Raw genomic sequence first — 25479 nt, forward strand, 5'->3', positions numbered from 1 at the left:
GGTTTTCATTTGCACCACAGCAGGAGCCAATCACAGAGCAGAACTTTGACAGATACATCAGCACCCTGACTGACATGTACACCAACAAGGACTGCTTCCAGAGCCCCGAGAACAAGGCTCTGCTGGAGAGCATCAACAAAGCTGTGAAGGGCATCAAGGTTTGAGGCTCCACACATACAAATGGAGAACGCAAACTGTCCCAAAGTGCAGAGAACACGGTGGAGGTGGAGTCAGGAAGGAGAGAGGTTGAAAAGCTCTATGATATATCGAAATATGATTCAAAAACAAAAAAAGGGAATTCAGGTTATTTAAGTAAATGGCAACTTAAAAAAATCAACCCAGGGAGCACTCTGTTGAAGAAAAGTGACGCGGACCAAAATCCACATCATGCTGCTGCTGGGATTCAAAGGAGGAACCAGAATAAGATCCATGTTACTAGAAGCTGTATCTGGGGGTTTAAATATACTGTATGTTTACCTGTTGTCTCTTTTGTGTCCTTAACTGTTTTTCGGAGAGGGTTTCGCAACTGGTCAGTCAGTTTTTTAGCATTTCTCCTCGGCCGGAACACTGAGACAGGCGAGGCTCGAGTATTGCTCACCAGAGCCCGGAGACAGGAAGAGGAACACTAACTGGAGCAGAAGACTCCCAACGCCACTGTCTCCTGTAGCATTCTCAATGGCAAGCATCTGCGGCTCTGAAAATCTCTCTGATCCACAACCATACTCGCACCACACCCCCCGGCATGCACCAAACTGAATGTGCGTTTGCTTGGTGGTATTACTGCAGCAATCATCAGTGGGGAAAAAAAACCTCATCGAGCAAGGTCGCGAGTTAGATTTAAACGCTGCAGCCACCCCCCCACCCCCCCAATAAAATGATAGTAATAGTGTGCACACATTTCGAATTCAGTTAGTCATATCTATAGTACTTATCAGCCTAGGAATTGCACTTCATTTCAATGACTAGTTTTTGTGGTACAATAATTATTGTTATATATGAATTATTTATACCTGTGAACTTTTAAATTGTAACTTATTGCCATTTATGTTATTGAGGTTTATTTATTTGAAGCAATCTATTTATTAACTTTGTTTAGTGAAACACACACATACAAATGCATCTTTACTGATTATCAAGGTCAAAAAGCAATTTGCAGATGTCGTACGTCAATATTTTAAAAGTCTATATAGATAAATGACAAGGCATAGTTTGTTTTGGAGTACTTTTTAAAAATCCTTTTTAAGTGCAAATATTTTATAATAGACTCAAATTTTTTTTGATAATTTTACAGTAAAAAAAAATATTTTTTTGGCTTGTTGCTCTTGTTTTCCTCGTTTTTATTTTGTTTGTGTTCTTTCTGTTACATTAAAAAAACACAGATGAGGAGATGAAAACAAAAAGAAAGTATGTATTTATTATTTATTTAATATGAAAGAAATTGACTGATATGGCTGTATATTTATTTTGTTATTTATGTGCGTGATGTGACAGTTGAGTCTGAGTAGTCTTAAAGATCCTCTGCTAATATTTAAATAAAGAACGAAAAAATAAATAAAATCAGTACAAATACTGTTTGATTGCTTAGGCATAGATGTACCAGCAGCTGATTGTTAAAAAACAAAACAAAACAAACAAACAAAAAAAAAAAACACTCAAAAGCAATCACTTTCACTATCCTCTGAGTATTTGCTTTTGTCAGGTGATGAGAACAATTTGTAGAGGAATTTAAAAAAATGTTACCTCTCCCAAGCGCTTTGTAGCAGCCAGAAGTGGCTCACCCACAATCTCTGTGACGTACCATGGCTGTTTAAGTAACGGTTTTGAATTCTTTACATCAGTGCAGTGGTACATGTATAGAGCTCTATTCCAGCAGTGTTTTAGTCTGGATGTACGAGTCTAAAACACACACAGCGACATATCCAACCCTCGAGGATACTGTAGGATGGCCTCCTTTGACAAACTTTTATCAGATAAACATACACACCCTTGTAGCCTTACTCTAGATTTTAATTTTTTGATGCACAAAGTGCCACTAAAAAATAAATAAATAAAGGAGAAGAAGAGAACTCACTTTCTTTCCTGACTCTTCGCATTTCTGCAATGTAACAATGTCTGGTCCTGAGGAGACCACAGCATCGAGAGAGTGGTGATTGTTTCAGATGCCTTTATTTCTCTGCCAAGATGGCCATAAGTACACTATATATACATTCTGTATAAATAGATTTTAAAGATGCTATATATATACATATATATATATGAATATAAACATACATATATTTTTACAGTGTAATTGTTGACTTGCTCTTCTTCTTCTTCTCTTGTATATCCTTATCAAAAGATCACTAGCTTATTGGAAAGAGAAATGAGGAGGGATTATCAGTAGGAGGCAGTTACACCTTAATTAATATCACTAAGACCTGCTCAACTGTGGCTTTAAACATACCATTGAGTCAAAGCTGAAGGCTATGATACAGTACAATACTTTGGAAGTGTTCTCATAGGATTCCTTTTTTAAAATTTTCTTTCCTTGTCTGTCCCTGATCCAGAAATGTCAGAAACATCTACTGTATGTTGTACTACTGAATCTGAGAAATGAAACCATCAGTTTAGATGGTTGGCTCTTTGTTCCTAAGTGTCATGTGAGTTCATGTATGAAAATTTTTTTGAAAAAAAACACACAAAAAAAAGACGATGATGATGCCTCTGAGTAATGCGCATAGTGTTTAGCAACATTGTGCAGTGATTGTGTTAATAATGGAAACAGCTCATGCTCTGTGAGCTTTCCGATACTGAAGTGAGCAAGTAGAAGACCGTAGTGTAACCTGCCTTTGCGTTGCACCTGCTGTGGTGTACACGACCCCGTGTGTAACTCTGATGTCGAAGGCATGTTTTCAATGTGCTTTTAGCCAATGTAGAATGAATCTCCTTTGTGCACTTTCTCAATAACTGTTGAAGATGCCAGCATTTTAAGTCTTGACTTGTAAGAAACCCAATAGATAGATGACAGGCAATTGTCCCGCCTGTTTGTCACATAGAAAAAAACACACAAAAAAACAAGCCGTTTCATTCAGGGGGTTCAAAATGTATTTTTTAAAAAAGGAAGTGGTACTTTCTTTTCCAAACAAACAGGAAAAAAAGAACAACCAAAAGAGACTGATGGGAAGCAGAGTTTGGTTCTCAGGTGATTGGGGAGAGCTGCTAAAGCAGAGCAGAGCAATGCCATAGGTCAGCCAGTCAGCTGAGGCTAGAGGCAACAGCAGCGGCTGGATCAAGGCCTAGATGAGTGTGTGGGAGTGGGAAATTGATTTGCCCGGCTACACAATCTCCCCTTTGCTTTAGGAGGAGGCGTTTGTTGCATAAATACGAGCCCGTCACTCAAAAGAATGTCAGAGCCTTTTATGACTTTTATACTCCCCACACACCCCCCGCCAAAGCCCCCACACCATGACCCCCCCACCCCCACCCCCACACACACACCCCCCATTCCTCATATTTTGTGTAACCTCTCTCCAGGAAAAATAGTTTGGATGCATTTGGTTAACAAAGTAGCGTATTCCCTCTCTTGAAATGCACGAGAATACTACCCGAGAGTGTTAAGACTGAATATTCTCCCAACTTATTTGATAAGGCATGACCCCTTTTAAACTGCTTGATGAAACTGTCTACTGAGGTATGTAAATGAATAACACTGAGGCCATGAAAGCATAGCATTTCAAAAAAAAGAGAAAAAATGTCAGCTGAGAAAGCAAATGCAGCCCACGGTTGGTTCTGCGCCCACACACTGTATGTTTTCTTATTTACATAAAAGTACCGAGTGATGGAGTGAGCAGATTTATTATTCTAAATTGCAAAGGAACAACAAAAGTGGTCAGGGCTCAGTTTCCCCCGAAGCACCTGGGACGAAAATTGAATTGAACCTGATGAAACATTCGGGGGAACCAGAATCTTGTTTCAGAGGGGTCGGGGGAGGGGAGCGCATCGTCACCTGGCGAGAGCAGGTTGATGCCCACGCGCGCACACTCTACACTGAGAATAAGAAAGAAATATCAAGCTGAGCAAAACCAAAAGACCCCCAACATCCTCCCTGTTGTAGTCGCAAGCTGTGTGGTCTTATCATGTGTGCCTTTCTCGCTGAACTCATTTTGAGATAGGGTATGTTTACACCTGGTTCAAATACTGCTGAAAACATTTGGTCTGAATCTAGATGTTTTACGTTCAGGGGCGGGGTTAGCTTTGGGGAGGGGCTGGGGCCGATCATGTCGAATATATGCGTTTTCACATCCAGGCAGAGGCCGTTCTGTGACAGAGATGGCACGAAACAACGAGCCTAAGGAAACTGTGATCCCATTCTGTCGATTCAGGTACCAAAACTGCATGGACAGTTTCTGTGAAGGAATCTGAAGAACATCATCATCATTATCATCATCATCATCCTATCCATCCCTAGATAATGCATTAGTGTGCAGGGCATTATTTTGAAACAAGTGGAAGTGTCTGTACATATTTGTATTAAGAAGAAACAGTGTTATTGTTGTTGTATCGAAGACGAGTTGAAAATGGTTTTAAAAAAAGGAAAAAAAAAAAAGAAAATAGGTTGTGACAAAGAGAAAAAAAAATCCACAGCCAAGGGTTGTCCTGCTAGCACATTTTTACACAGATGAGCTATTTTTACTGGTGATTTTCTAGGTATTGATACTGATATCCTTTTAAAGTACAAAACTTCCAAAATTACAAGCACTTCCACAACGATAGATTGTACGGTGGTTTTTGTTACTTTTGTAGATGTGGTCGTTCCTTTGCTACAGCAACGTTTTTTAAAGTGGGACAGGCCTTGGCTGTGTGTCCTTGGGGTCTCCTGTTTGTTTGTTTGGGTTTTTTGCCTAATTTGTTTTTGTTTGGGAAGTAAAACACTGTAGATGGGCCAATTTTGTGACTGATTGTTTGTGTACTTGTGTACGTTCCCCTGTTCCTGTGTCAGTGTTATAAAGCAGAGAAGTGATGTCAGTTATTGTGGGAGTATGAACCATTTTAAATGTTCTCTATGAAAAACACAAATAAAGACTCATAGACAAGTGTGACTTTGTTATATCATTTTGTGCATGTGTGTGTGTGTGTGTGTGTGTGTGTGTGTGTGTGTGTGTGTGTGATCTTGTATATCTGTCTATGTGGGGAATTTTACACCTTGTGAGGGACATTTGTTGATCCCTGCCTGAGGAATCGGGTTCAGATTAGAATGGTTAATCCATATTGTCTTTGAGGGTCCCCACAAAGTAAATACATGTGTGTTTTCTTCTTTCTGTTATGATAAAAGAAAAATCTTAAACACATCTCTCCAGTGTGTGGATCTTTTGACTGGTCCTAACAGCATCACATGGTTGACTGATGATTAAGATTTGGTTTTAGAGTAAAGTTACAACAGTTTAATCATTCGTCCCTTCAGAAACCAAAGTTGATTGCCCACAGCTGAAAACTTTTTGCCAGTGTTGAGTAAAGTTTATTTAAATTTCTGGAAAATTCAAAGTCATTACGATTTATTTTCCAAACTAAAGAAATGCTTGAGCAAAATTGTCTGCATTTCTTCTTATTTTGCTTCCAAGGAGCCAGATCTTCTTGTATTTTTTTTAAGAAGTAGCTCTTCAGGCCTTTTGTTTTTCTGCTTTATCCACCCATTTTAAATATATTCCGTTGACAATTTTCAAAGGACTGCTTTTGTTTGTTCAGCCCCTTCAACACCAGTGTTGGTCAAGTTACTTGAAAAAAGTAATCAGTAACTAATTACTGATTACTTCCCCAAAAAGGTAATCCCGTTACTTTACTGATTACTTATTTTCAAAAGTAATTAGTTACTTAGTTACTTTTTAAAACCACGATTTACAACCTGAAGAGGTGATAAAGCGATAGATCTTTCAGCCCAATTCTACTTTTTCTGCATAATCCATCATACAAAATGTAATCAAATGGAAAAGTCTCTTTTTTTTTAACTTGTTTTAATCTTTTAACTTTATGCATCAAGCAAAAATTTAATTATATGCAACATTCTCTGACTTGAATAAATTAGTTTAACATTTAAACCTATTTTCTGCACATTCCAGCACATAAAATAAAATATTTTTTGTGTTTACACTCACTCTTTCAAATAGATGCAAGTAAAACACAGCAGAAAATAAATAAAGTCAAAGACTCAACGGTCCTGTTGCTCTATTTTCACCTGTAAAGCAGGACTGGGGGGTAGGCGGAGGTTTACCATAGGCTGATCCCTAATGTAAACAAAGGAGCCATGCCCCGAGTGTCCAAACACGGGTGAAAAAAGTGGAGTAAAAAGAAGAGAAAAGTCAACATAACTAGCACGAAGCGGTAATGCAAGATGGCAGGATCTGATTGCTAAGACATAAGTTTAAGGTTAAGAGAAGTAAAGAGGAAAATAAGAAAGAAGCTCAGCTCATTACCTGTTAGCTGCCATAACAGGTAACACAGTTAAGGTTTCAGAAAAAGTATTCTGTCGTTTGTTTGCTCGATCATGCCTTAAACACATCAAAATGCATAGTGGGATTATAATACAAGTGAATACTGTGACAAGCACTGGTACTGAATAGGCAATCACTTAGCAGCAAGGTGAATCGGTGATGCATTAGTGTGGTCTGCACTTCCTCTTCTTTGATTGGGTGAAATGAGAATCAGAATCAGAATCAGAATCAGAATGGGTTTATTGCCAGATGTTGAGGTTTACAACATTAGGAAATTGCTGCGGTGCTTCAGTGCAGACAATAAGAATTAAAGTGCTATGTAGAAAGAAAGATATGTGCATGAGATATACATGAGATATATACATGAGAATAAGAATTATGAGTGCTACGTAGAAAGATATATACATGAGTGCAGGTGGTGATCAGTGCCAAACATATATACATGAGAATAAGAATTAAGAGTGCTACGTTGAAAGATATATACATGAGTGCAGGTGGTGATCAGTGCCAGACATGAAATGATGCAGTGACACAGCGTAGGGTCATGTGTTAGTGGCGGGGACAGTCATGTGGTTATTGTTCATGTGTCCAACAGCAGAGGGGAAGAAACTGTTCTTGTGGCGAGAGGTTCTGGTGCGAATGGACCGGAGCCTCCTGCCTGAGGGGAGCAGGTCAAACAGACTGTGTCCAGGGTGAGAAGGGTCAGCTGAGATCCGGGCTGCACGCCGCAGTGTCCTGGAGGTGTACAGGTCCTGCAGAGATGGGAGTCTGCAGCCAATCACCTTCTCAGCAGAGCGCACAACACGCTGCAGTCTCTGTTTGTCCCTGATAGTGGCTCCAGCGTACCACACGGTGATGGAGGAGGTGAGGATGGACTCGATGATTGCAGTGTAGAATTGCATCATCGTCCGTGTTGGCAGGTTGAATTTCTTCAGCTGCCTCAGGAAGTACATCCTCTGCTGGGCTTTCTTGATGACGGAGGTGATGGTGGGCTCCCACTTCAGGTCCTGGGTGATGGTGGTACCCAGGAAGCGGAATGAGTCCACAGAGGTGATGGGGGTGTCAGTCAGGATGATGGGGGGGAGTGGGGCTGTGTGCTTCCTGAAGTCCACAATAATCTCCACTGTCTTCTGGGCATTCAGCACCAGGTTGTTGTGGCTGCACCAAGACACCAGACGTTCAACCTCCCTCCTGTAGGCAGACTCATCCCCGTCAGAGATGAGCCCAATGACGGTGGTGTCATCTGCGAACTTGATTAGCTTGACAGACTGGTGGGTGGAGGTGCAGCAGTTGGTGTACAGGGAGAAGAGCAGAGGAGAAAGAACACAGCCCTGAGGGGAGCCGGTGCTGATGGTCCGGGAGTCCGAGACATTCTTCCCCAGCCTCACGTGCTGCTTCCTGTCCGTCAGGAAGTCAGTGATCCACCGGCAGATGGGATCAGGCACATTCATCTGGGAATGCTTGCCTCGGAGATGGTCTGGAAGGATGGTGTTGAAGGCAGAGCTGAAGTCCACAAACAGTTGAAAGTAATTGGATGAGGGAACCATGGGGAGTGCCCTGCATAATTTCAACAAAACGCCGTTTTAAACGCCGTTACAGCTGGCAGAGAACGCCGTAAAAAACGCCGTTCAAAGATGCATAAAAACGGCGTTTTGTGCCGAGTAGCGTAAAAAACGGCGTTTCCGTCTGTCTTTGAACGCCGCTTTTTACGTCACTCTGATGGTGCGTTCAGGGCGCCATCCGAGTGGCGGAAAAAGCGGCGTTTGTCGGAACAGAACGCCGTTTTTTTTCGGCGTTTTGAATAATTAAACGGCGTTTTTTACGCCATTTCTTAACCAAACGGGTTAGGAAAGTGGCAAATTTTGGCTCTAATGGCTTGCCATAGTGTTTCTCTGTGAATTTCCCATTACGTCGTTGCGCACTCGGTGCTTGCTTGGAAGTTTAGGGTTTTTTTTCGCTGTAAAAAGTTTTCTTCCCACGCACAACGGACGCTAATGTTTTTGTCACTTTTTATGGAATCAAACTCAAAGTAAGGTCAGTACTTCCACGCTTTAGACGCTGCATGCTCATACTCTCTTCCACAATCGATATATGATCCACTGTTGACCTGCACACAGCTGTTGTCACCAACGGCGCACTTGCTTACGTCACTGTCATGAGACATTCGCGCAAAAAATCACGGTTTTTGTAACGCAGTGTTCCTACGGGAAAGTAACGGTAATCTAATTACCGATTTTGCAATACTTACTGCCTATCTCTGTTCAACACTGACCTATGAATCAAGCATAAATAGGGCAGTTTGTTACTAGCAGGCTGTCACAAAGGACCTAATTTGATCCCATTTCTTCAGATGAGTCTATGAAAAATGACAAAAATAAGAGTTTGATGGGCATACAATTGTATTTCTGCACCAACAAGGCGATTCCCAGAGAACTATTAACTGAAAACTTGGCATAGTGAGCAGTGTGTCCTTGGGAAACACTGATGGAATTGGAAAAATAGAGGGCAAATGATGAAGAAGCAGGACTAAAAAGTTGTGTACAGCAGATCATGTCATGTCCTTAAGAAGAAAATCCAGCAAAGACCTGACACAGGTCTGCAGTGATGCCTCTGGCCCTTCAGTTGATCCATCTACAGCATCATCAGTAATGCTTTAAGTGGAAGGGTGACTGTCATTCTTAAGGAAGGAAAATGGGGAGGAAAGGCTGAGGTACAGGGCCGTGCAGAGAGGTTTAAAGGGGCGGGTGCTCAAAGTTAAAAAGGGGCACATTGAACCAGGCTGAATAACAACAACACACATTCATCAAAAATCTAATATGGGAAGGGCAGGGCTGTGCTGATCTGAGACTGTAGACATTAAAAAGCCCACAGGAGAGATGGTAGCTGATTAAATGTCATGAGATAATAACAAAATGCAAAGATTGGTGACAGCGCTTGGAACCATAAGGCAACAAAAACTGTGAGAAATAATTTAGGCTCTGCCTGTGAATCACTCTTTGCTTCTCTTCTTCCTTCCTTCCATCATTTCATATATCACTCTCCACTTGCTATGTGAGAACAAGGCACAACTTGCTATTGCAATAAACTATAATCTAATTATCCACACCTAACAACTCCAGCACTTAATCTATAATAAAATGATCACAGAAAAATGTTATAGCCCTGCCTTTAGTAGCCTCACACAGCTCCTGCTGTTTCCTCCTCATGTCCTTACCAGCCATGTCTGGACAATGTTATATCATGAGTAATAATTAAAAAAAATCCATCTAAATAAAACACACACATGCACACACACACAGTGACATTTTAGACCTTCTTCAGAATACTGTATATACTATGGGCATCACGGTGCTGATCCAGAATCCTTACATTATTATTTATTACTAGAGCTACAATAATAAAGCAAAGAGGAGGGGGAAGTAATAAATATGAAATAATGTAATTATGATGATTCCATTTGTTTCACTATCCACTCTGTGCAGGGGCAAAGCTTATTACATTTTTAAACTGTAGAGATACAATCATTTTACTGCTGTAAAATCCAAATTTTGTCTTATTTAAAATATAAATCTAATATAATCTGCTTCTTAATGTATGTTCTTTAAAATACAGCGTGTTTTTTAATATATTATAATTATAATAATGCATAATTATGTGGACATGCATATTAGATCGTTTTTAGTGAAATATAATCCCTCCAGAAAGGCAGGAAAAGCCCGGAAACTTACTTTAAAACTAAATATGTTCCCTGAAACGGTGACAGAGCTACAGACCCATGACAACTATATGCTAAAGCATATAGTTAGGGCTGGAGCAGGTGACCCTGAATCCTCCCTTAGTTATGCTGCAATAGACGTAGGCTGCCGGGGGATTCCCATGATGCATTGAGTTTTTCCTTTCCAGTCACCTTTCTCACTCACTATGTGTTAACAAACCTCTCTGCATTGAATCATATCTGTTATTAATCTCTGTCTCTCTTCCACAGCATGTCTTTATCCTGTCTTCCTTCTCTCACCCCAACCAATTACAGCAGATGGCCCCGCCCTTCCCTGAGCCTGGTTCTGCCGGAGGTTTCTGCCTGTTAAAAGGGAGTTTTTCCTTCCCACTGTCGCCAAAGTGCTTGCTCATAGGGGGTCATATGATTGTTGGGTTTTTCTCTGTACCAATGAAGCGCCTTGAGGCGACTTTTGTTGTGATTTGGCGCTATATAAATAAAATTGAATTGAATTGAATTGAAATGACAGCCAGGTAGCCAGCAGCTGTGACCAGCACTACTTGTGCAGTTAATAAAAGGACAGGTAATGTTTGTCGCGCTGTTGCACACACAGCTCGGTCATTTGTTTCAGTTCGTCAGCTGCAACAAGACAACTTACCAACGTGTACGTAATAAGCTGATACTCCTGGGTGCTACACACTACAGTGTGCGCTGTACACCTACTTACTGGTTGTGTCGCATCAGTCTGTGTCTCTGAGTTAACTTGTGTTTCTCCTACAGCTCCGGACCGCTAAAAATGCGCGTGCTCTTTGTGAGCTCGTTCCCGCCTCGTAACCAGCGCGTTTTGCCGTCAAGGGCGATCATTGGTTAAATGTGATCATGTGACTGATGCAAGCCAGATCCTTTTATTTAGCAAAACTGTGATTACAGTTTTTTACAGTCGCTAACAAGCGTTTGTCCAAACAGTTGTCACATTTGCAAAACTCTAAACACAATTAGCACAGGATCGGTCTGTTGTGGCCATACCATTCACACATTTCATGTCGTGTTCACCCAATATGCAGTCAGTGAACACATTTCCACAATGCTTACATTTTCTTAACAGACAAGTTATACCTCCCAACAAAACTATGGACTGTTCTTGTAGTATCTACGAATGTTAACACACAACATCCCACAATAGCAAAAACAATATTCCAAACCTTAGATACAGTATAAAAACCTCTGCTTCTGCAATGATATGTCGGTGGATCCGACATACCAGGCGGTTTTATCCCAGGTGCATCGACTTGGATAACATCAGATGTGATGTTGATGAAAACATGTGGCCTAACCCTGAAGATCGCAGAGATTAGATGCAAATCTTTTGCCTTTTTTTAGCCCCCCTCCCCCTCCCCCCCTTTTTATCTTGGCTTTTTGCTGTTGTTTTTTTGTTCAGAATGCTCTTGTGTGTTTCATGGATATTTTGTTCACTGTAAGCAATACTGTAAAACTTTCTCTGTCCTATCATACCGTGTTTCTACTGTACCTCCTGTGGTAAACAGTAAAGAAACAAAAACTTGTTTGCTTTTTACTGGAATGCTTTTGAATGTGAACATTACTGTACATGTGGACATACAGTTACCAACCAAGACATTTCTGGTGTCAATATGGTGGATTGCATGTTTCGCATGCAAATACCTGTGAAACTGAAACATAAAAGTCTATGCAGTTTTTGTAATGTCAATAATAGCCAGTATTTTGAAACCTGGTGTACTTTGATTGACTGCATGTACCTTGTGAAGTGAAAACAAGTGTTATTCTTTGACAGACTAATTTCATTTTGAGTCAGATTTATAGTGTTTTTGTACAGTTAGTGTGTGCAGAGAACGATGTGTTCTAATTTTGAAATGAGGAGTTAGTATATATTTAACAAAGTGTATTTTTGGGAAGGATATTATCCATTTGGCCAATTGTGTTTTGTAGGTGTGGGTCTGTGTTAAGAGTTTAGAAAAAGTATCTGAAGTATGGGTAGGCGCTTGTTAGCGACTGTAAAAAACTGTAATAGTTAAATATTATTGTTGAGGGGCACAGACAGGACTCCGCACGCACACACACATTAAAAAATAAATAATTTTTTTTTTTTTTTAAAGTTGCCTCAACAAAAGGGCACTTTGGGCACCCATCATGAAAGGGGCGGGTGCTCAAGCCCCTCTAGCCCCCCCCCCCCCCCCCTCTGCACGTGCCTGCTGAGGTATGCTAATTTACACAAGAACTGGACTGAAAATCCATTACAGCATGTGGTATAAGTGATGAATCCGAAATTTCAGTTCAACTTGTCACCAATATTTACCCGGGAGGTCAGAAGAGAGGGACAGAACCGAGTGCTTCTACGGCATCTTTAAAGGATCTAGAGGCTCTCAAGAGTGATACTGAAAAGCTAGTTCATGTATTTATTACTTCTAAATTCATTATTATCAGGAGGCTCTAGAAACTACCTGCAGATCCAGAATACTGCATAAGAGTACTGACTAGTAGGAGAGAGCATATGTCTCCTATATTGTCTTTTCTTCATTGACCTCCTGTTAAATCCAGAACTGAATTTAAAGACCTGCTCCTCACATACAAAATCTTATATAATGAGGCTCCATCATATAAGACCTCATACTACCTTTTTGACAGAGCACTTTTCTTACAGACTGCTGGCTTGCGTGTGATTTCTAGACATTTCACAAAAAGAATGGAATGCAAAGCCTTCAGCTTTTAGCCAGTTAGTAATATACGACACACTGTCTTTCTACATATTAAACAAAATTAGGGATCTGAATTCGCTAGATTCATTTCAGATGTAGCTAGATTATTTATGTTTTCATCGCTCTATTTATATTTTGAGCAGCACTGCCATCTAGTGGATCATTTTCTGAACCTTTGTTGTATGAGATATGTTTTGAACTTTATCTATACTTCTGTGAATTCCAGGAATTAATCATTCCTGGAATTCTCAGAAGTATAGATAAAGTTCAAAATGCATAAGTGAATGAGACCACAGTAATATACTGTTGTCATAAAATGCAGCGAGTTACCGTAACTGTTGATGCGGTTTAGTGAAAAGAAGAATGCTGTTGGTGTTCTGGTTTAGCCAATTAGTACTCATTATTATAATACTCCGTGATTTTGACACCATATTTTTAGAGGTGCTTTCTTTTTTTAATTTTAGCTGTTTACAAGAACAAGTTACAGGTATGTGGTGAATATGAGCTTAAAGTGCATACTCTTAGCTTTTATTTGAGGGGGTTGAGAAGAAGTTTATTTATTTATTACAACAGAGATTGAAAGGTAAATTCCAGCTGGGCTAATGCAGTATATGGAGTATGTTAAAGAATTCTGTTATGACTTCAGTTATGTTAAAGAATAATAAATTCACAACAAACAACTGCAGATCCATCACCAGTCTTTATTCTTCTTTCTGGAATCCAACAAAAAAGTTGACAATAAGATAATGAAAGAGCACATTTGTGCATTCATGTTAGTGTTTCTCTATAAAAAATAAATAAATTTAAAAATTGTGTGTCTTTGAAAGAGTCCCATTCACTCAGTGAGCTGTGAACCTTGACACCTGGATACAAATACAAAAAAAAACTAATTTGCATTTATTATCACATACTGAGAGAACGAGTTTCTAAGGAGCCAGGTTTTCTTTAGTAAAAAGTAAAGTAATTTTTAAAGTGGATCTCTGAGGTTTCTGAAGATCTTTCTTTGAAGTTTTTCTTTGAACATTTGCTCATTTCAATACAGTCCTAGTACCTGAACATTTTCGGGGGGCAGGAGGGGGTAACGCTGACTTATGAATGTTCAAGCATAAAAAAAGGCACCTTATTCAAGGGATAGACCAGCATTGTAGCTACGTGTACAGACAATTTAGCAAATAATTGATTATAAATTGTATCTTTAGGCCTTGTGTTACTAGCAGCTTAATTTGTTCCCACATCTTTTCAAAGATAACAGCTTTAAAAAGGTAAAATAGTATTTCTCCACCAACAAGGTGGTCCCCAAAGACCTATTAACACAAAACATGATATGTGTCCATAACAAAATGATACTGGACAAGCGGAGGACAAAAGAAGCACGAGGTCTAAAAAAAAAAAACAACCTACCTAGTACCTACACTAGATAACCATTTTCTGAAAGTCATGTCCTAAAGAGATGGGGAAAGCAAAGACCTCACACAGGACCTGAGAGATGAATCTGGCCTTTCAGTTAATCCATGTACCAGTCATTGAAGGAAGGGAAATGGGTGGGAAGAGAAGGCTGAGAAATGCCAAACCACACATTAGCTGGACTGAAAAGCAGTGATAACAAGTCTTGTGGGGTGATAAATCCAAATATGAAAGTTTTGGTTCAAATAACTGTCATTAAATGTATGGAGAAGGTCCATTAGTACTGCATCCAAGTAAGGTACTGACTTGACTTTTAACCTACTGACCTACAGATGTTGGAACACAGCAACTACCTAAGCGACTGTAATTCAGTAATAATTAGTAAGACGGTGACAGGCCAATCAGAGCGAAGACATGCTTAGGTGGGCGGGAAAACAAACAAACACACAAACAAACACTGAGCAGCATCGAGACTCAGTTGGATGAAGCTGTTTTCCTCTCGCTGCCGTTCACATTTGCGCTCTCCGTCGGTTTCCACCCGCGTCTGGCCTGTTCCACTTCCACAGCCCACACTGCTGAAAGTAGGCCATCCCCCTCTGGCCGTTACTCTGCGTGTGTTACGTCTGACGTCAGAGCGTCAGCTGGCCGAATGTTTACATCCAGCAGTGATGTGTTTCTGACTGGATCCCCCACCAACAAAAGGCTGAGCACAAGGAAAAGCGCAGAGACAGAGAATATCAGGCGGCGTTAATAAGAGGTACACGCTTCAGCTGGGCCGTGTTGTGTGTGGAGGCGCGCTGTGTGGCTGCAGACCAGCAGCAGCTCGCTGGGCTCCTCTCGATTTTCCTGATCTTCCACCGACGATAAGAATGCAGTTGTGTTTCTGCTTGTGTTGACCTTGTCGTTCCATGGAGGTTTGTTACGAATGCATTGTGCTGTTGTTATCCTTTAGGCTGGGTGATTATTGGCTCAACCGAGCTCCATTTATTTATTTATTTATTTCGAAACTCGATCACCTGAGTGGCGCAAATGGCACCGCAGCACAGCAGCGTGCAGACGGGTATGCTGGAGTTGGAAGTCCCGGCCGGAGCCGGACTTTAGACTCGACGTGAAAAGCGTTTTTAGAAAGGAAAGGGCGTGTTAGCTGATCACTAAATCAGGAAATAAATAGCCAAGTTCAGTTGGCACTGTTTGGCATGAAGCGTGTACCCTACTAGCCTACTAAACCACTTAGATACTAAATTACGAAAATGACCGGCAGCGCCCTGCTGTGGCCATTTGTGTCCACAGCCCAAAACAAAACAAAGTAAATCAAAAAAGAAGAAGAAGAAAAAGGCGGGTGATCATACTCACGGGGGCATAGATTCCCATTGTATGCCAAAAGATAAAATAAAATAAAAAACATAACGAGGCAAAAACCTTGTTCTTCTCCTCCCAAGAATTCATGTTCCTTTAGGGCTTCACCACCTGACACTTTTTTTAAACGAAGACAGTACATCCTCTGTTATTTAAATGCACTCAGCCCTTTCTTCTTTTATAGCCTAACGAGGGTGTCCAACATTTCGCAGACAGTGCACCCTGCAGTGATCTCTGTCCTTTGGCACTGCCCTATGGTGTTTTTAACAGAGTTGGTCACATCCTAGTCACATTCTGCTGCTAAAAGCCACACCTAACCCTCTTACTGCAGTTTGATCATGTAATTGGTGCTGAAAGTCTCCCTGGGAAGCGTTCACTACTAAGATAAGATAAGATAACCTTTATTAGTCCCACGTGTGGGAAATTTGTTTTGTTACAGCAGTGGACAGTATAAAAGTTACACAGAAAAATTAGAAAAAAAAATAAACACCGGAATAAGATATCAATAAGATACTGTGTGCCATTAAATTTATCCAGGAGTTGATCCAGATGCATCCTGTTGAAGTGAGAACAAAGGAAAAATTTGAATACTACTCTGCTGCAATGCTTCAGTTCTTTTTAAAAATTTATATAGCACCAAATCACAACAGCAATTGATGGCTGTAAGGGTACTGTTCACGTGCTAATTAGTGCTGACAAGACTAGTAATTTGGTAGAATTCCACTCTGCTCCTTACAACAAGTCATATTATTTGTAATATAATTCCATTAAAAATGCTCCAAAAGGAAACAGCAGTAGCAAGATGAAAAGGTCCAGTTCAGTGGCCTGAATCAACAGAGGTGAGTCTTAGTAGACCGCTAGAGGCCATGGCTGCCAGTGTAACAATCCTTAAGAAAAAACATAGACTATGTATCAAAGTGACTATTTTAACATGTGAGTCTGTGGATATTGATTGACTTTTAAAGTTAACCTTAAGAGGACATTAGAAGACCTGGACATTTTGGCACTTCTGTGTTTGCTCACTTTCAGCCATACAGGTTGATAATCACCTTCTATTCACTTCATCCATTTGAGGTTAAGAAAATGAAAAAAAGATCAAATATAATACAATGTATTCTGCCTCTTTGTTGAGCCAAAGCTTGATGGCGTTTGTCTACATGTAAATGAAAGTAAATGGTTCTGAAAGTAAGTTTAAAGCTGCCAGAATACTGTTGAAATGTGCAGGGCAAGGAGCAGTACTTAATTTGCTTAATAATTTAATCAGATATGTTGTTCAGCTTCAGTTTAACTTCAGTTTTTTTAGTTTAAGATAGCCTGCTAACCTGTTTAACTTTATGTGTCTGTTACAGATTAGTTTTGGAACCCACTGGCATATTTTCTTATTTCTTGTTGTTTTTGACACTGTTTGTTTTGCACACAAACCAGAACAAAACTCTAAGATATTTAATGTTTTAAGGAAAACAGCCTATCCTTTCACTGTAGAATCCTGTCCTAATGCCTTTTATTTGTTTCAGATTTTTTTTCCCCACAGGGTTGTGAAATTGACACTAAAAGAACAAAGACAGTGTCATTTGGAAACCTTTAAAGTGTGCAAACTTCTGGTGTGAGAGGGCACCAACCTAGAAGTCCTCCTTTAATGAATGAACTTAAAAAACACTGAAAGACTTAAAAAAACAAACAAACAACAACAGCATGAACAGCTACTGGAACTGTGTCTCGAAGTGAAACCGTGCCTTATGCTTTTGTCATCTGGTCTTCAGTCAGGATGGGTGGAGCTGTGAGTGCCGGTGAGGACAACGATGACTTGATTGACAACCTTAAGGAGGCTTACTACATCCGCTCAGACCTGGTGGAGCGAGCTTTCCGAGCTATCGACCGTGCAGACTATTACCTGGATGAATACCGGGATAACGCATATAAGGTCAGCACAGTGAAAGTGTGTGGAATCAGCCCACAGGGGTCTAAGCTGGTAAATGTACTATATGCTGTTGTTGCATTTAGGATCTGGCATGGCGGCACGGAAACATCCACCTATCTGCTCCGTGTATTTACTCGGAAGTGATGGAGGCTTTGGATCTCCACCCTGGACTCTCCTTTCTCAACCTTGGCAGTGGGACGGGCTACCTCAGCACCATGGTCGGCCTCATTCTGGGTATGCAGCTCCTTACTTTTTCAGCATATATTCTTTGGTTATTATTTAAAGGACACCAAATTAGCTATTAGCAGTTAATGCTTTTAGCGTACCCAAACAATGACAGCTGTCACTGGATTACTTTACTCAGCAATATTTTTGATGTAAAAAGAAGCATCATTTTCCTGTGCTGTCTGTGAAATTCTTTATTCACAGTAGAGATGGATAATGGTGTTTTCTTAGTTGTCTAAAATATCTGCATGTTCACAAAAACAGTTAATAATAACAATGGTTGTTTCAAGGCTTTTCATATTATAAGATAAAGACCCTACAACATTTTTACAGTTTTTGCCCACTGCTTGAACACATTTTGCAAAACTCCGCTCTCTGTGCCAAAACTGTACACACAAGTACACATGACACAACACTGGGAAATATACCATTCACATCTGTGCCAAATTGAAACTCTACTCCCAAAACCTAAACTCTGCTGTCAAAACCTAACATTCCTTTGTCAAAATGTAACTCAAAATGACAAAATGACACATACTTGCATCATATGCAAACACTGACAGATCAGGGGGAACACACTAGTCTTCTTTATATAAAACACTGCAGTCCTTGATTTCCATTGTTTATTCAGAAGGCACATTTACAGGACACACATTTTCAAACAACCAAAAACGCAAATAGACCTACTCAATATTGTACATTGCAGTACCATGAATTCAGATAAAGCAAAAAAAACAACAACAACAACACAATAATACTGCAATAGAAAAAACACTATACTGTAAACACAAAAAACCATGACAATTGTGCATATGGATCATGGATCATGGATCCCGCCGTCTGTTGGGGTCTGGCCACAGGACCTCATCAACATCGCAAGCAACGTCCTCTCCCGCTAGGCACCGGGGAAAATATCCTCTTGCATGTCGAAACCATCCATGGATTGCTGTCACCTGAATGTCGCCGCAGGCCTGTTCCATTGCCTGCAGAAGAGGCATGCGGGCATGTGGTTGGCGGTCATATACTCGCCATCTCCAAGCCGAAAAAAATTCCTCTATAGGGTTCAAAAATGTTGAGTAAGGGGGCAAGTATACCACTTCAAATTGATTGTGGTTGGAGAACCAGGCCTGGACCAGAGCAGCCCGATGGAAACTGACATTATCCCATATCACCACAAACCTGGGCTGATCTGGTCTGTTCTGAACAACTATATCATGGAGAGCATCTAGAAATGTGAGTATGTGTTGGCTATTGTATGGACCTAGTATTGCATGATGGTGCAGAAGCCCTCGAAGGCATATGGCGGCACATAATGTGATGTTTCCCCCGCGCTGCCCTGGGACGTGCACAATTGCCCTTTGGCCAATTACATTACGACCCCGTCGTCTTGTTTTGCTCAGGTCGAATCCAGCTTCATCAATGAAAATGTATTCATGAGGCTGTGCAGCTCCATCCATGGCCAAGATTCTCTGGAAAAAAGGGGAACATATCACTGTACTACAGTGCTACACATACAGCACCCTCACCCCATCACACAGGTACCTGTGTAGCTCTCAGAATAGATCCATGTGGTACTGATATGGTACATATTCAGCTGCTACTGGACTTCACCAATACTCTATTGTAAATGTAAGGGACAGTTACACGTACCCGTACATATTCAGCTCGAAGTCCTTTGACCCTGTCACTGTTCCTCTCGAATGGGACTCTGTAGAGCTGCTTCATGGTGATGCTGTGTTTACCCAAGATGCGTCTGATGGTGGTGATGCTCACATGGTCTATGTTGCTGAACACTCGCCTGTCTGCAAGTATTTTCCGTCGTAGCTGGTGGAGACGGATGGCATTGTCTGCCCTCACTAGGTCCACAACAGCAAGTTCCTGCTGTTGTGTGAACAGGCGTTGCCGTCCTCCCCCAGAAGGTCTTCGAGTCATTCTGGAGAAATACAACCACATATTGTCATCGGTTTGCTTATTTTTCTTACAGTACTTTACTGTATGTACTGTGTCATCCACTGTACAACACTACTTCAATATAAGGAATCAGCCACTTTGGCTGCAAAAGGAGCATTAGCACCCCGTACACTTGATATGGTAATGTGATATATTGTAGAACAGTGCTATGAAACCATCTGAGTAGAGCAGAAGGTATGGAGGTGAAGACAGACCTGTTTTCTAGTCGGAATGTTCGTATTACAGATGCCACTGTGAAGCGGCTTAGATGTGGGTGGACTCTCTGCCCAGCTTCCCTCATAGTCAGGCCGTGGTTGATGACATGGTCCACCAAAGTTGCTCTTATATCATCAGAAATATGGGTCCGTGCATGGCCTCTTTGACCTCCTCCTCCTCTTCCTCTTGCTCTCCCTCCATCCATGCTTGCAAAGTTCTTGAAATGGCTAAACTGAGGGCTTTTTGTGGTTGGCTAATTGGTGTTCAGTTTTGCAAGTAAGTGCCTTCAGGTGTATATTTGAATGGTTGCAATTACCCGATGTGTTTTGTATTTTGGATACATGTGTTTTCCAAATGGCACCCTGAAATTTCATTTTTGAACGAAGTGTCTTATGTATGAAATAGAGTGTAGTATGCAGGACCATGTGTGTTGCATAAAGGAGTAAGTGTGTTGCATAATTGCAACCAGAGTGCAAAGCAGCACTTTTGTTTAAGGTATGGGTACATGTGTTTGAGGTATGGTAACAAAAGCTTCAAGTTGTGTTACTTTAGTCTAAGCATGGGTTTATAGTGTTCAAGCAACGAGCAAAAACTGTAATACAAAGACACCTTTGGCAGAACCAGGCTCAGGCAGGAGCAACCACTGAACGGTTGGAGAGTGAGTGTTAAAATAGAAGAAAGGGAGAAGGAACAAAAAGGCTACGGAAATTTGGTTTGATGAAAAACTTTGTGTTGATTTAATTTCTTGATTTATCATTGATTTCTTTTCAAACTGTTATATAACTTATTTATCAATGCTATTTATTTTCTTGGTTAAGGATTTGATTATTCCTATGGGGTAAAGGATAGGATAATTATAAGCCACAAGGCTTCAGCCTATTTCTTTTTCGGTTACTGTATGATTGAGTACTTTTATGTAAAATGATAATCTATGTTGTTGTTGTTGACCGAAATAAAATTTTCACTTCTTTCACTTCACTTCATAAGGACAAAATGAATCCAGTACACTGAAGATGTTAACACTGAAGATACTCTGATATTCCTTTAGTGATTGGATGTTTTACTGATAGTGATTTTGTGGACTGGTCTGCTTCTGAATGTGAGTAAGATCAAAGAACCGGTGGTCAACTTCAGAAGAAAAAGGACAAATGCAGGCATAGGTGTGTACGTGTGTCTATCCTGGGACAAGATCTGGATGTGGTGGAGGAGTACAAGTAGCAGCACAGCCACGTCAACAGCTTGAACACCAACACAGATGATGTGTACAAAAGGGGATGAGCAAGCTCTATTTCCCAGGAAAGCTGAGCTCCTTCAGTGCATGCTGGAAAATGATGAAGCTTTTCCAGCTGTGGTACACTGCAATCAGGAAGGATGGCTTTGTGATTGGCTGCAAACTGAACACTTTTGAAGGCCACCAGAGAGTCTAGGAGATCATCTAATTATTGGGGTTCTCTATGTTATTGTAGGGTCTTTAACCTACAATATAAAGCACCTTGAGACACCTGTTGTTGTGATTTAAAGATATATAAATAAAATTGAATTGAATTAAATATTCATAAGGTTGATTAGACACTGTGCTGTGCTGACTGTTACAGGTCCCTTTGGAGTGAATCACGGCATAGAGTTACACGCAGATGTGATAGAGTACGCCTACCAGAAGCTCGACTCCTTCATTAAAACCAGCGACAGTTTTGACAAGTAGGTTTCTTGACTTGTCAGCAGCATTTTTTTAATCTCCTCCATGGCTTGTTGTGCATTGCTGCTCTCTCACTTCAGATTTGAGTTCTGTGAGCCATCCTTTGTGGTGGGAAACTGCTTGGAGATCCCTCCAGAGAGCCGTCAGTATGACAGGGTGTACTGCGGGGCCGGCGTGCAGAAAGAGCATGAGGATTATATGAAGAACCTGCTCAAGGTGGGGGGCATCCTGGTGATGCCTCTTGAGGAAAAGGTTTGTGGTCTGTCTGAGTCTCCATGGTATTTTATGTTACTTTTTAAAATATAAGTGTAACTGGAAATATTCAAGAGATAATCTCTATAAATAAATATCTGCATGTAGTAATGTCACCCTCGCTTTTGGAGCTACAGTAGTGATTACAGGAGCTGCAGTTTTTGGCACACAAACTGATAGTATGAACTCTTCATGTTACTGAATTCAATCAGATGAAAAAAAAAATCATTTATACACACAAACGTATTAAAGGACTACCCTTCTGTTTTATGCAGTTGACCAAGATCACTCGAACGGGACTGAACAGCTGGGAGACCAAAAAGATCATCTCTGTGTCCTTCGCCCCTCTGGTGCTGCCCAAACACAGCACCAACAGCAAACCCAAGACTGTTCCACTACGTGAGTGTCATTTGTCCTTCTTTCATTTCTCGCCATTTTCATTTCCCTGATGTTGACTTGCCATTCTCAACATTTCAGCCAAGTTTGAGGTGCGATCGTTACAGGAACTGGCCCGTATCTGCATCCGCCACACCCTCAGGGTGACCACGGATGGAGGAGACAGCCACTCCCGTGGCCGAGGCTCCTCGTTCAGCGTTGGCCGGGGCCTGGCGGTGGCAGGGCTTCATAAGTATGGGCCTCGTTTCAAACGCAGGAGGGTCCACCGGCGGCACTGCAACGCCCTCGTCCTGGCCACCCGCCAGGTCGTAGCCAGCAGTGGGATTGGTCCTGCTTCCTTGGACAACAACAACAACCAGGGGGCACGAGGAGCGGAGGAAGAGGAGGAGGCAGGAGAGAGGGAAGTGAGGCAGCAGATGAGAGGGGGCAGGAGGGTGGGGAGGGGATCTGGAGGCAGGGCAGTCGTGGTGGAGGAGGAGGAGACGGTGGAGGAGGAGGATGAAGAGGAGGAGCAGGAAGAGGAAGAAGAGAAGGAGACGGGCGAGCTGCTCCGACCCCAGCCCGCTGTGAATGTCCTGAGAGAAAGGATCCTGGGCCTGCCGCTACCCGAGCCTCTGAAGATGTACCTGCTGTACTACAGAGAGAAATGAGCTGCAGCCAGGTCCCGAGTCAGAGTCCAGAGCTGGAATCTTGCAGGGGCTAAAGCCTCTGTTCCAATCCCACCACCTCCTGTACAGGCAGGACGATACACCTTACTGACCCCAAGCTCCGCCACGGGTCTGTTTCTCTCTTTTACCTGCCCTCATAGTCGCCATCATCCATCCTGTTTCTGCCCCCTCTTTTTCCCGCTGCTCTTTACTCGAGTCATTTTCTGGTGCTGTGAAAAGTCAGCTCCGTACGTCCAGGGGAGGGGGAGGGAGGGTTTTCCATTTGTAAACTTTGGACCTCCTTTGGGGTGCAAAAAGACAGAAATTGGTATAAAATAAACCATTTATGAATTAGCTCTGCAGCTCTAATATTAGAAACAGCAGTTTAACAGTCCACTGTTGCCTGAGTACATAGCTTGTACAGGGGCATCTTAGTGGCACTCAGAGAAGATACAGTCACAGGGTAAACAAGACAACCCAAGATCAAAGACTGTAGCAGAGGGATCGGTTTAGCCACAGCCTGGAACTGATTACAGCTGGAGAGTACAGAATGATGGAGTGGAAGCCAGTTTGTCCACAAGCAGCTGTTATCACTGGGATGATGTCATTTTACTAAAGAAGATTCAGATTAAAGGGTATGAGAACTAAATAGATTTTCTTTGGTGATGTTGTAGCTATAGCAGACAACCGCAAGATAGCGTGGCAGGTTTCTTCCACAGATTTCTAAATAAAATGGGAGCTGTGCCTTTAGCCCCCAGTCCATGATGTAATTTAAGCCCTTAAAGGATAATTGTGGTTTATTTGTTTCTGTTGTGTCTCGACACTAACAGAGATGCTCTAAGAGCCATTTCACTTGCTGTTAATCCCAGTGTAGAGAGAGTAGGCTGCTGCAGAGGATGCTGGTCAGCTACTAGCTTTTTTTACACCTGCTTCTAGAATAAAAACACAACACTGATAATATGTCAGGCTGGAAATCAAATTGTACTCGTCTTTTTTTTCTGTTTTTTTTTTATTTTTAAACAAGGAAACTGGTTCTAGTCTCCTGCTAATACATGCTAATTGGTCAGCTGAGCATTTCTGCCATGCTTCCTTGATGGATTCAAATGTTTACAAATGATAAGTACATACTAGAAGTCTGGGCTAGCATACAGCTGCCTGTGTTGGCACAACTTTCAGTCAAATCAAAGTCTGAGCCCTCGCTTAATTTTTCAGCCTGAGAGGTTGCTGCTTTGAGGAACCCACAGAACTACAATAACCAGGGGAGCACAGCAAATTTAAATAAAACCAGAATTACCCTTTAAATTGTCTTATTTTTAAGGCTGACGCTCGGTCATCTTTTCCCTGTGTTTTAAGAGCCTAGTTGACGATCTACTGGGCTGAGTTTTCCTTTATTTTTTTTTTCTTCTTTCTTTCTTTCCTATGCATAGGTTTCATCATACATTTGTCTTCGTCTCCTTGGAGATGAAGCTGACTTTAAGCCTCACATTTGCATCCAAAGGGCAGTCTCACTGTTTTTCTCTGCATCCCATTAACCAAAAGAGAATGACCATAAAATATACTAATATTCCATTTTACATAAAAAAACAGCATGATAAAAACACACAAGTAATTATTCTGATGACTGGGTGTGTGCTGTCATGTTCCTTGTAATATTTAGGTTTTTGTGAATGAAATCACTTTTTGAGACTTGAAGTGGTGTGTATGTATGAAACTGGTGTACTTTTTGTTTTGTGAATCATAAGAAAAAGCAACTTTAAACAGGTACTTTAAAATAGAAGATACTTCTTTAATTACCATTTTCCCCACTGTGGACTCTAGTTTGATGGGCATTATTCCTTTGTACTTTACACCTTCTTCTGTGCCAAACTTTAGTTGCATGGACTCAAATCTGGAGTGGGACCAGCAGATCAACAGCAAGTCACTCATCACAAGAAAAATACATTTCTAAAACTACACCACTTCCACTGTTTGGTACGTAAAAATCATCTAAAGCCTTAGATTATTTTTTTTCCATTTGAAGGTTGTTTGCATTCGAAGAATCGGTTTTGAAGCACAAGGCAATGCAGAAGGCACTCTGCATCAGTAATACAGTGTATCAGATAAATCATGGATGTGACCACAATAACGGGAATCAGAGAAAATAGTTCCAAGTGTAACGTCACGCTTCACTGTGATTTCTTTTTTTCTACTGCTTGATCTACTTTCAAGTACTGTATGTGCACCATTCCTTTATTCAATACAAATACCATTCTGCTGTGCTGTTGTGCTCCTCTGCTGAATGTATACGATCACACACTTTTTTTTTCTCCTTTGGTGAGACTGACTTGCTTGTTTTTCTGAGTTGAGCTGTAATATTGACCTGCAGATAATAAAGTTCATTATATAAAAGTTGACAGTTTCTTGTGGTTTTGTCAGGTGAGTATTGAGCTTATTTTTCTCTTAGAGAAAAAATGTGAAATATGACAATAATCCCAGAGATAACAGGTTTGCAAATATATGAATTTATAT

The 25479-nt window shown here is 41.1% G+C and overlaps 3 protein-coding genes across 9 annotated transcripts in view; 2 read left to right on the forward strand and 1 right to left on the reverse strand.

The window, feature by feature from the left end:
* The window catches only part of myt1b (myelin transcription factor 1b), a 45638-nt gene extending 40563 nt beyond the window's left edge, over positions 1-5075 (forward strand). For all 5 annotated transcript variants that reach the window (XM_085449808.1, XM_085449809.1, XM_085449807.1 and 2 more), the window contains one exon: positions 21-5075. In XM_085449808.1, the coding sequence (XP_085305934.1) occupies positions 21-164 (144 nt within the window). In that variant the 3' untranslated portion in view covers positions 165-5075. The remainder of the gene's footprint in view (positions 1-20) is intronic.
* Positions 5076-8231: 3156 nt separating this feature from the next.
* On the forward strand, positions 8232-25362 carry pcmtd2b (protein-L-isoaspartate (D-aspartate) O-methyltransferase domain containing 2b). 3 transcript variants are annotated; one of them, XM_085447833.1, is made up of 7 exons: positions 8232-8498; positions 17432-17592; positions 17673-17823; positions 21576-21678; positions 21757-21928; positions 22204-22327; positions 22406-25362. In XM_085447833.1, exons 2-7 carry the CDS (start codon positions 17437-17439, stop codon positions 22972-22974), a joined length of 1275 nt encoding a protein of 424 aa, XP_085303959.1. In that variant the 5' UTR covers positions 8232-8498; positions 17432-17436; the 3' UTR covers positions 22975-25362. The 3 variants fall into 3 exon arrangements, with proteins under 3 accessions (XP_085303959.1, XP_085303957.1, XP_085303958.1); XM_085447831.1 differs by lacking the exon at positions 8232-8498 and adding an exon at positions 14758-15072; XM_085447832.1 differs by lacking the exon at positions 8232-8498 and adding an exon at positions 15079-15229.
* Positions 18309-20276, reverse strand: LOC146681394 (uncharacterized). The gene is made up of 3 exons (XM_085447834.1): positions 19980-20276; positions 19465-19747; positions 18309-19283 (listed from the first exon to the last, which is right to left on the reverse strand). The coding sequence occupies exons 1-3, from the start codon at positions 20183-20185 to the stop codon at positions 18639-18641; spliced, it is 1134 nt and encodes a 377-aa protein (XP_085303960.1). The 5' UTR covers positions 20186-20276; the 3' UTR covers positions 18309-18638.
* Positions 25363-25479: the final 117 nt, after the last annotated feature.

This window comes from Copadichromis virginalis, linkage group LG23, assembly GCF_057382275.1.
Source record: "Copadichromis virginalis isolate Kocher_CV1m ecotype Utaka linkage group LG23, C_Virginalis_male_GT1.1, whole genome shotgun sequence".
Classification (NCBI taxonomy): Eukaryota; Metazoa; Chordata; class Actinopteri; order Cichliformes; family Cichlidae; genus Copadichromis; species Copadichromis virginalis.

Coding starts and splice junctions, on each gene's coding strand:
- LOC146681394 (XM_085447834.1), bottom strand. CDS start 20,185: ATGGATGGAGGGAGAGCAAGAGGAAGAGGAGGAGGAGGTCAAAGAGGC. Junction 19,748..19,979: donor ACATTCCGACTAGAAAACAG/GTCTGTCTTCAC, acceptor GTATTTCTCCAG/AATGACTCGAAGACCTTCTG. Junction 19,284..19,464: donor TTCGAGCTGAATATGTACGG/GTACGTGTAACT, acceptor CCTTTTTTCCAG/AGAATCTTGGCCATGGATGG.
- pcmtd2b (XM_085447833.1), top strand. CDS start 17,437: ATGGGTGGAGCTGTGAGTGCCGGTGAGGACAACGATGACTTGATTGAC. Junction 17,593..17,672: donor ACCGGGATAACGCATATAAG/GTCAGCACAGTG, acceptor TGTTGCATTTAG/GATCTGGCATGGCGGCACGG. Junction 21,929..22,203: donor TGATGCCTCTTGAGGAAAAG/GTTTGTGGTCTG, acceptor TGTTTTATGCAG/TTGACCAAGATCACTCGAAC.